At 36.8% G+C, this 11,354-nt stretch overlaps 1 protein-coding gene across 1 annotated transcript in view; it reads left to right on the forward strand.

The window, feature by feature from the left end:
• LOC107732954 (netrin-G1-like) overlaps positions 1–11,354 on the forward strand; it is a 64,647-nt gene that overhangs the window by 43,961 nt on the left and 9,332 nt on the right. Inside the window, exon 5 of the mRNA XM_016544426.1 lies at positions 5,485–5,657. Coding sequence (XP_016399912.1) covers positions 5,485–5,657 — 173 coding nt within the window. The remainder of the gene's footprint in view (positions 1–5,484; positions 5,658–11,354) is intronic.

Genomic DNA, 11,354 nt, shown 5'->3' on the forward strand with positions numbered 1-11,354 from the left:
ATATATAAAGTGTTGTTAATGTAAAATAATAATAAAAAAACTCTATTTTGACTGTTTAGTTATCAGATCCCAGTCAGAATCCCAGTAAGAGATTTATCTGAAAGGTAAATTTACTCTATTTATATACAGAAATATAAATATATACATATTTAATTGCTCATATTTTAATTTAATATATGTCATGTAGTGTCTGCGTAGAATCATGCATGATCTTTGGGGTTTTATGGCTTAAGAGACCCTTTTAGCCTTTGACATTTGCATATAAATTACAGTCCTGGTCACAGACTTTACGTTTATATGGGGGCTAGATTGCCAAATGGTTCCTCACTATCATCTCCCCATCTGATTTCAAACACTTTCCAAAGAGATGTAAATGACCCCGATGCCAGGTACCAATGGGCCCGGCTGACCAAGCAAAATAACACACACACACACAGACACACACACGTAAAGACCTTTACTCTGTTTAGACAATAATTGAGCAGTTACAAATATATCTGGTATATTGCATGTGTTGTTTGTACGTTTCCCTATTAGATTAGCTGAGTTACCACTCGTTATTTGTATTAGTTAAAGCCCTAAACACTGATATTCAGGTGTATGAATGTATCTCTGGTTCAATATATTCTAAATGTTTCTTTCTTGGTATCAATATTATCTGCTCTTTATTCCTCAAACAATGACGTACAGTATGTGATTGTGAAACGCATCATAAGATTTGTACTATATTTTGGGTTAAAACTGCACCAATTCCAGACCGGCCATAAAACATGCAAATGGGCCATAAAGGGAGACAAAGGAAACTTCTCCCGCTCAAAAATTCACACCTGGTAATGGCTATTACACCCAAAGGTGGGGGGTGGATAGAAACCCTCAAAAGGCATTAGCAAAAAATTATCTTTGCTCAGAAAATCTTTCTTATGAGACGACACCTTCAAGACTCTCAAGACTCTCTTCTTGAGTTTGTTTTTCGGCAGTCAGGGTTCTCTCCCCCTCTTCTCTCTAACTTTACCACTCGTTTATTTAAATTTAGTTTAAACAGTGTTTGAATTCATTTAATTATGATAATCATTTAACAACAAGTTAATTTCTGTATTCTAGCCATTTTTGTTCACCTATAGGTAAGACGGACAGATCAAGTAATGGTAATATTGATTCTGCTACAGTTAATTCGAAGATCTAATCTAAATATTTATTATTAATCATTACCAGTTATAATTAGTCATAAATATTTCCCTGTTGAGCTGATTTACTACAGTCATAATAGCAACACTATGAATTCAAATTAAACAGTTTCACTCAATTAGACTATTGGTTTTAATGAGTCCGAAGATGTCTGAAATGTACATCTAATTCATGGAAATATTGAATAATAACTCCATTAATTACAATAACTAATGAATTTAAAAATGATAACACTAGTAACAACATGGCACTCTTACCCCAAGGCTAATTTTATTTTATTAGTTTACTTCAAAATGAAACATATAATTTTTACTCCACAAATCTAAAAATACTGATGTGTCCATATGTCCCTCATAAAAAAAAGACACAAAATACTTTAATATTTAAAATAATACAGTGTCTTTTCCCCTTGCCTTTATTTATAATTCTCTCTGTTTTAGTTATTAATTGTCTGTGTTTTAGTAGATTGTTATGGAAAGAGCGCATTCACAACGTGTCTATATACTAGCATGTAACTAAAAATTCAAATTTGATGCATTTGTGTCATTTTGTGCAGAAGCAAATTAAAGTATTGTGTTTCTTATAGGGCCTATATCTGATTATTCTCATATGTAAAGGATACATTTGGGTGAGCACTGATCAGTTTACTGTGTTCATTCGGTGTTCAGCTTCAGTTCAAGCAGCTCAAAGCGGGTCGACATTATTGACTATGATTGGATTGTTTGAAACAAGGAAAATAATTTTTCGATGCTTTTGCGTTTTTGTTCAGCAATTTTGTTGACGAGATTCTCACTTTTAAATTTGTTCCTTTTCCTTCTGCACATTTACATTTCCACTTCTCCCGTCTTCACTCATGCTGTGTTTACTTCTCTTGATACGGGTCACATCACAGTTGATGCTCAACAAAAAAAGTTAGGGCAGATGTCGAGAGTAACTAAGTTTGGTTGACATACAAAAGCGAACAAACCTTCAGCTACATCTGTGAAGTTCGGGAAGACAGACAGGTACAGCGTTCTCTCACCTTCCTTTTTGATGAGATGGCTGTCAGATGTCTCTGTGCCTCCACTAGTTTACATTTGGAGTCCAAGTCTGCTTCTCACTACAAAGACATCTAAGACTCTCTAATCCTGAAGAAAGTTTCCAGGGGTCAAACAGCATGCGTAAACCTATGACTTTCACAGATACTGGTAAAGTTTACTTACAGGACATGCCAAAAATTATTCTAATATCTCTCATAAATATTTAAGTTCTACTTGCTGTTTCAGTGAACATGTATGCACTCCTGAAAATATATGTCATTCAGTTTTTAAGATTTACACATTTAAATTGCATGACTAATGTTTGTTACAGTGAGCAATCTTTAAATCATCAATGTTATGAATTCAGAATAATTAAAATAATCAATTTTTTTTTTTTTACTTCAGCTATATATTCTGACTATATGTTCTGAGTCAAATTTATTGCGTACAACATATAAATTAGGCCACTGCTGTTGTCACAGCTCAGGATAGACCAAGGGTGTAAAATTAAATTCCTGGAGGGCCGGAGCCCTGCTCCAACACATATACCATGTTGTTTTCAAATCTGAAGGACCTGATTAGTTGGATCAGGTGTGTTTAATTAGGGTTGATTCTAAACTCTCCAGGAGTTGAGTTTGACACCCCTGGGATAGACATTAGTGAATGGTCACATGGTCATGTGATCTTCCTATGAGATGACCTGCTTCATGTAAAATAAACAGCTTTTATTCTAATATATATTTATCATTTAAAAAAGTAGTCATTTCTTTGGGCAAAACTTTTAATGAGGTAAAAATGACTGAGTGCACCGTTAACTTACATCCAAAGGTAATATGATCTCATCTTTGAACAATTAGCTTTGCCTGATAAGACTTCACATCACAGCCTTCATAGCCTTAGGCATTTGCAAACAATACAAAATAAGGCTGGCAATTGATAGTAAACAGCAGGATTGCGATGAGCCTGTGATACACATCAGCTTGAACATTTTTATTTAGTCTCATTTGCAGAAGCCATTAAGTAATAACGCTACAAGATAACATGCATCCTTTCAGCAATAAACTTATGGTATTCAAGCATAATAACAATAATGGAGAAATTGCCACGCCATAGTTTTTGTTATTTGCTTTACCACACTGGAATTATTCTTTATGAGACATGGAGCATAATAAAAAAGAAAATACAAAAACATAAAACATAAAACAAAAGAAACTATCAGATGCTAAATACAAATACCTTGGCATAAAGACAGCAGAGCTTACAGAGTCAAATTATATAAAATGCAATGTTATGTAGTTTAATGTAAATATATTAATATTTTAAATATTGCAATTGCAAAGGATGTATTGCTAGTAGTGGGTGGTCTCACAAATACTGTGCATTGAGCTATAGGGAACTCAAACATAGAGAAAATGGAAAATGGGAGAGACTTCTGAAGGAAAACACATTCCAGGAGAAACCAAGGTCAGGGTGAAACATAACAAGAGGAACTGACATGAAAGTATGCCTTCTACTTCCTCTGAAGACAGACAATATATTTCAGACATTGCTATGTTTCATAGTAATGGGGCATGGGAGTATAGACGCCTCTGTGTGAGGGCTAACGTTTAGAGAGCATTGCATCATTTGATTCTATAATGTAAGCCATACACGTCTTCTGTTAAAAAGCTAAAAAAGAAGGGTATATTATTCTTATTCAAAACCATTCCTCAGATTAATTCGAATAGTGAAAAGAAGCCCCTTTGTGGCCAAAATTCATGAATATGAGTTAAGAACTACACCTCACAGACAATGCTGCTCAGTATAACGCCCTAAGCCATATCTTTAGAGAGCGAGTGCGCAAACCAAAACACTTATGTCCTCGATTCATAACAGGAGGGAAGAGAGTGGAGTTAAATGAGTCACTGGATGGTGCCACTCTTAGATAATGGCCAAAGTCCACTGTGGGAGAGCAAGGAGAAAAAAAGGCCAATAAAGAATTATTAAATGGATTTTCATCTTTCTGCCAGCACAAATGGTTGCTGTGCCAGGCGTTCTCCCAGCGGCACCTGCGGAATGATATTCAACGGTCCCTCCAATTTCAATATGACAATGCCAACAGCAAAAGCATCACGTCCCTCGCCGCTGCGCCGCAGATACACTGAACTTCGTGACATCGGCTTGATGATCCAGTTTCGGCTGGTTTTTAATTAACCCGAGGGTCAGATCTCAAAGCACAGCACTTTAGGGAATTTTACTATCTAGATGAAGGACGGTTAGATACATCCACAAATTAGAGATATGGAAGAGATTTAATTGACTATCCTTTATGATACTCCAGAGAGGCGATGAATACGTGCACTTCCGTAATGCTGAAATTGGAAAGTAGCCTATACGTATTAATGTCAAAACACACACAGAAGTTCACTGCGTAATAATACCGAATGCTCTATTGGAAAAATCGCCTAACTTAACGACGATATTGAATGGTTCCATCAAAGTCAATGCAGACGAAAGCACTTACTGTAGCTCCATTTGATGTTAAATAGACCATCATGAAAGCTGAAATTAGAGGTTTTGTTCCACTGTTTTCTCGCAGTTATTAATCATTTATGCGCAATGTCACGAAAAGTAGAAAGTCAATTGGAATGGATGTATTTCTGTAACACGTCTGTCTCGAGTTCACAGCAGGAGGCAGCCACATATCCTCACCGCCGCGGTTCTCCAAAGAGCAAAAGTCCTCCTTGAACGCATTGCAAAAAAACAAATACTGCCTTGATATCATACCGAACACAAACCCTCCAGAGAGGTGTAGCATATCCTGAATGCTCAATGATCTCATTAACCGCTGCCCATCACACAAGGAGGTGGAGGTCAGAAGTACACAACACGGTTGTAACCTTTTGTCTCCTGGCAAAATCAATGACTGCAAATTATATTTAGATTAGATATGGAAAGTGAGACCACTCATCTCGAGTGGCAGCTAACTGCTTTTGTGTCACAGATGTGACCCACGCTTCTATTCAGTTTCTCTGCAGGGGCACACTTAAATGAGCTCTGTTTTTAACGGCATAATGAAGCTCTCTTCCACAGCATCATGGGAAGTCAATGTTAAAGGTTGGTGTTTGTAATGGATATGCCACAAAGAGGCTCCGAACGCATCGCAAAAGAAATTAATATTACGATTCGGATAAGACGTCAAACATTGCAGCTGGTTCTTTGTTCACACCACCAACATAGAAACGGTAGCCTGGGCTGATATTTGCCATTTGTTATGATATTTTGTTCTTCATCCTGCTAGGTGCAAGTGCAATCTCCATGCCAACAGCTGTGTTTTTGACAAAGGGAAGCTGGGGTGCGAGTGCGAACACAACACTACGGGGCCGGATTGCGCACGCTGCAAGAGACACTACCAGGGCCGAGCATGGAGCATGGGCTCCTACCTGCCCATCCCCAAGGGTACTGCCAATATCTGTGAGTACATCCTGCCATCTCCTTCTCGACATGACTCATGGGAAAGCATAGTGCTCCATCAAGCACCGAAACGTGACCTTTTCAGTCGTGATCCAAATGACATTTTACTTTCAAAGCAACAAAAAAAGGGACCAACAATAACCTGTAGGCAGCACATATTACAGAAACTTGGGTTTTTCTACAGCTCCAAAATGTATAACTAGTGGCGCATATCCTGAATGCTCAATGATCTCATTAACCGCTGCCCATCACACAAGGAGGTGGAGGTCAGAAGTACACAACACGGTTGTAACCTTTTGTCTCCTGGCAAAATCAATGACTGCAAATTATATTTAGATTAGATATGGAAAGTGAGACCACTCATCTCGAGTGGCAGCTAAGATAATCATATACACATGCACTGGGGAAAAAAATAAAAAATTGGTGTAGAAACTAATTTCACTCAGAAATTGCTAGTAAATTTCACAAACAATAAATTAAACATGAAATTTAGAAAAACTGGAATAGTATTTCCTGGTAAAGTGCACTCCAATAATCTTTGTTTTGTTTACAACTTCGAAAAGCCAGTGTATGCATCTTCCCATAAAATAAAATTCATGGAAAGCATCCTGAAGCAAACCGTGATTTTCTCTTACATTCAATGCTCTCGAAATACTCTGAAACAACAGTGACTCTGTCAAAATCTCTTTCCCAGCAGACATCAGAGGAACTTTGAAGAGGTGCTGTTAGTGTAGATAGACTTTCCACTTCTTTTATTCTTTCCTTTTTTTCAATGTTAAAGCCCAACCACTGAGTGGCTTTCATTCTGCTTTTGTGTCACAGATGTGACCCACGCTTCTATTCAGTTTCTCTGCAGGGGCACACTTAAATGAGCTCTGTTTTTAACGGCATAATGAAGCTCTCTTCCGCAGCATCATGGGAAGTCAACGTTAAAGGTTGGTGTTTGTAATGGATATGCCACAAAGAGGCTCCGAACGCATCGCAAAAGAAATGAATATTAAGATTCGGATAAGACGTCAAACATTGCGGCTGGTTCTTTGTTCACACCACCAACATAGAAACGGTAGCCTGGGCTGATATTTGCCATTTGTTATGATATTTTGTTCTTCATCCTGCTAGGTGCAAGTGCAATCTCCATGCCAACAGCTGTGTTTTTGACAAAGGGAAGCTGGGGTGCGAGTGCGAACACAACACTACGGGGCCGGATTGCGCACGCTGCAAGAGACACTACCAGGGCCGAGCATGGAGCATGGGCTCCTACCTGCCCATCCCCAAGGGTACTGCCAATATCTGTGAGTACATCCTGCCATCTCCTTCTCGACATGACTCATGGGAAAGCATAGTGCTCCATCAAGCACCGAAACGTGACCTTTTCAGTCGTGATCCAAATGACATTTTACTTTCAAAGCAACAAAAAAAGGACCAACAATAAGCCTGTAGGCAGCACATATTACAGAAACTTGGGTTTTTCTACAGCTCCAAAATGTATAACTAGTGGCGTATGGCAGGCCTCTGAAATCAGTGTTATTTTAGTATCATTGACATACTATTATATGTTATGTGAATATTTTGAATTAATTTTTAAGTTTTTAGTAATTTTATTGTTTTTAGTTTTTTCGCTTTTTTATTTATTTATTTATTTTAATATTATATATTTTTAAATATTTAATTTATTTAGTTTTAGTTATTTTAGTACTTTAAGAAATGTTGCCTTGGCAACAATCTGAAATAAGTTAAGTTAAGTTTATTTATTTTATTTTTTATAGGTGGTTTTAGTTTTATTTAGCTAACTATAATAGTTTTAGTTTTAGTTAACAATAATAACCCTGCCTGAAATTAGGAGGTAAAGATATAAACAAAAGCATGTACATAAAAAATATTTTCAAACATTATTGCATCATCCTCTGAAACTTACAGTTCAATTAAATGGTGTCATTTTGAGCATTCTATTCATCAAAAAATCCTAAAAAAAAAAAAAAAAACATTTCATTGGTAATAAAAAAAAACTGAGCACCAAATCATCATATTAGAATGATTTCTGAAGGATCATGTGACACTGAAGAGTTTAATGACTACTGTAAATTCAGCTTTGCTATCACAGAAATAAATTACATTTTAAAATATATTCATTTTAATTTTAGTAATTTTAATTTTAGTAATATAGTCATTTAATTGTAATAATATTTCACAATATACTCTTTTATTTATGTATTTTTATCAAATACATGCAGCCTTGATGATCATTACAAAGACTTACAAATTCTATATAATAATAATAATAATAATGTAATATAATATAATATATTATAATAAAATATTCTGCATGTCTGTCAATTATTTTCAGTTATTTTATGTTATGAGCTTTTTTGTGTGTGTGTGTGTGTGTGTGTGTGTGTGTGCTTCTCCCAACCTATGAGAGTCAGATGTCATCCTCTTCTTTAGCTTCATCTTGGCATTGAGTAGTGGCACATCTGTCAAGTTCTCAACCCAAGGCAGGGGGCTCATTGACCTAATAAATCTAATGAAGTCAGTAACTGTAGCTCAGGGACAGCGAGAGGCTCGGCACTGTCCAGATGGTGGGAGGAGAACCCTCTGGCCCCCTCAGTGCAGGTCCACTCAAAACTAAGTCACTACCATCAAGCACAAGCCATATACTTATGCAGCCACAAGCAAAGGAAGTTTTACGGGATGCTGCATCGCAAGGAGGAAAACAGAGGCGACATATCAGTTTATGAATGTTCTTTTCTGCATTCTCAACACTGCAGCGATGCATGCGTGATTTTGTATGGCAATTTTAGATTCAGTGCACCTGAAGTGCTTTTGTGTGAGGTGGTTGTGTATGAGTATACATGCTTTTGAAAGCCTTTAATATCGCTCTAGCCTTTCCCCCCGTTAAGAAGCCCTTCATAATGTAGGGGCAAAGCTCAGACTGACAGCCAGTTATTAAAAACGCAATACCAGGACACATCTGTGCCCAACAGAGGAAACCAAGGACCACCTATATCAAAAGCAATATCAGCACCTGTTTTGGCAAGAAATCCACAATGCAACAGGCTTGCATATGAAATCCAAATAGCATTACTACCCCTGCAGGTTTGGTGAAATCAATAGTCCTCGACTGTTGCATCATTCCCCTTCCCCGCAAATGAGCATGGTCGCAGCGACATGCCACTTCTCCTACGCTGCTCGTATTACATGTGAGGTTATGAAACATATGGCTCTCGCATAAAGATAAATTTGCTAAAAGTGCTGAATTTAATTAAGCTATAATAGCTTTCATCTGTCATCAAGTCTTCTACCGTGAGCACAAGTGCAATTTATCTCTATGTTAAGTATACAGGACCCTGCTCATGCAGGTATATAGCTACATGTGACCTTGCGTCTAATAATTCAGCTGGAAATAAAACCCATGTATTTGTCTGGTGGGATGGGCTTAGAGAGTCAGGAGGGAACATTTTATGTGAGAGCAAAAGTGTCCTGCTGTGCCTTTACACCAGCACCATACTGTCAGACAGAGTAGAGGAGATTTTGTTTTTGGGTACACTGGCTTTTAACTAATGGGTTACTGTACATTTTTAGCCGCATCAAAATGCTAATCATCGTGGTTGAGAATTGAGAATGTGTTTTAAACTCCAAATTATTTCCTGAGTTTAAACTGCATTTTTAACATTGCATTTAAAATTTAGGAAGGGGACAATATATATTCATATAAATTTCCCAGTGTATTTTTGTGATCATATGCATAACATACCTGTATGTTATTTTCACTAACATTAATAACAATTACAATTAATGTTATTATTGTTAATGAAAATAACATATATGATCACATTTAATTTAATTTAATTTAAAGGGGTCATATGATGCTGCTAAAAAGAACATTATTTTGTGTATTTGGTGTAATGAAATGTGTTTATGCGGTTTAAGGTTCAAAAAACACATTATTTTCCACATACTGTACATTATTGTTTCTCCTCTATGCCCCGCCTTTCTGAAACGCGTCGATTTTTACAAAACTAATCGGTCTGAAAAGCGAGGTGTGCTCTGATTAACCAACTATCTTGGATTTGAGACTTTAGTCTTTGCAACTTTACAGATCTTCTTTATGCGCCAAGAGCTTGTAACACTCCAAAGAGAAAGGAAAAATTGAAATCGCATCATATGACCCCTTTAATGTTATTATTGTTCATGTTAATGTACTAATGTAATGCACTAATGTACTTGTTAATGTACTATATAGTTTTGTGGAATTGATCGTATTCGTTCATGCACAAATGTCACATTAGCATTACATACAGCTGCATTCTTCATATAAACAGCAAATATACCTGAAATACTTATAATGCATGTGTACCAGCCTTAACCAGGCAGAACCTTAAGATCTTGATCTTATGTTTGCAGAGGAGGATTGCTCTTGTTGTGTCCCATGTGGAAAGAACAGGTGCTTGAGAAGCAAAGAATTATGTGTGTTTGGTACTTTTGTGATAAATAAGATGTGTGTTGGTTTAATCAATGCACACTGAGCTCATCTACCAGCTGTCCACTTCTGCCTGTTTTCCAGGCTTGTCATTCATAGCTCAGGTGAGCAGAATTCCCAATTAGCTTTGAGTCGCTGACGCTGAAATGAAGCCTATGATATGCTGTGAGAGTTGAATGCAAGAATTCAACCACGTCTGAGTCTGAACTCTTTTGGGGCTAAACATAATGTGATGAAAAAATAACTGTTAATCGCTGTTGCTAGGTTAAGTATTGTACTAAAAACAATGGAAACTATAATGCAAAAGATCACAAAGTGTAAACCACCTCGGTGGTCTGTGGTTTTGAAGCAATTGCATGCTGAGATATTCAGTGCTGTTATTCTCTGAAAAGTGTCCTATAAACTGACTGCAGAGCAGCACGCAGGTGCATTGGATTGAAATGTCATGCCTGTCATAATAGTTGATGGTTGAAAATAATAATATAACAAAAGAATCTGATGGATAGAAAAGTCAAATCATTTATTAAAATGTGTGCTAACGTCTCAGGTTACTTATGTAACCATGGTTCCCTGAGTAGGGAACGAGACACTGCGTCCTCTAGGGGTCGCTATGGGGAACGCCTCGTCGTGACCCGTGTCTGAAGCATACATTGAAAAAACACCAACTCGTTGGCCGGCGACAGCCATGACGTCACTACCGGTGCAACTATAGTATAAATAGGCGCCGGGAGCACACATCGCACCACTGATTAGTGAATGATAAATAACATAAAACACTCTGGCAGGCCGCATGTACTCTAGCAGTTAAAAGAATGCTTTTTATTTACACAATTAATTTTGTAGACAAACACAAACTGTGCCTATGCATTTAATCACAAAATTAATATTTGTATTTATTTTAAATGTTGGAGGGGATAGTAAAGGAAAAACAGTCAATGAGTATCTGGAACATACCTGGAAACTTCAATATGGTTTAAAAAATCCCATATACTGCCATTTGTGTGATGAAATGACATACATTAGTTTACATTTAGTCTAAATTTAATGTTTTACAACGTATCCCATAATTTTGTAATGTACTACTGTCCTTGACTTTTAGCCCTGTTTAATTAAAAATATTATTTTTATAATTAAAAATATTATTTAGAAATAAAACCTAACAATTGCTGGAAAAATATAACATTTGTGTGTGTGTGTGTGTGTGTGTGTGTGTGTGTGTG

Source organism: Sinocyclocheilus rhinocerous, unplaced genomic scaffold (genome assembly GCF_001515625.1).
Source record: "Sinocyclocheilus rhinocerous isolate Xijiao unplaced genomic scaffold, SAMN03320098_v1.1 scaffold1001, whole genome shotgun sequence".
In the NCBI taxonomy this organism is placed as follows: domain Eukaryota; kingdom Metazoa; phylum Chordata; class Actinopteri; order Cypriniformes; family Cyprinidae; genus Sinocyclocheilus; species Sinocyclocheilus rhinocerous.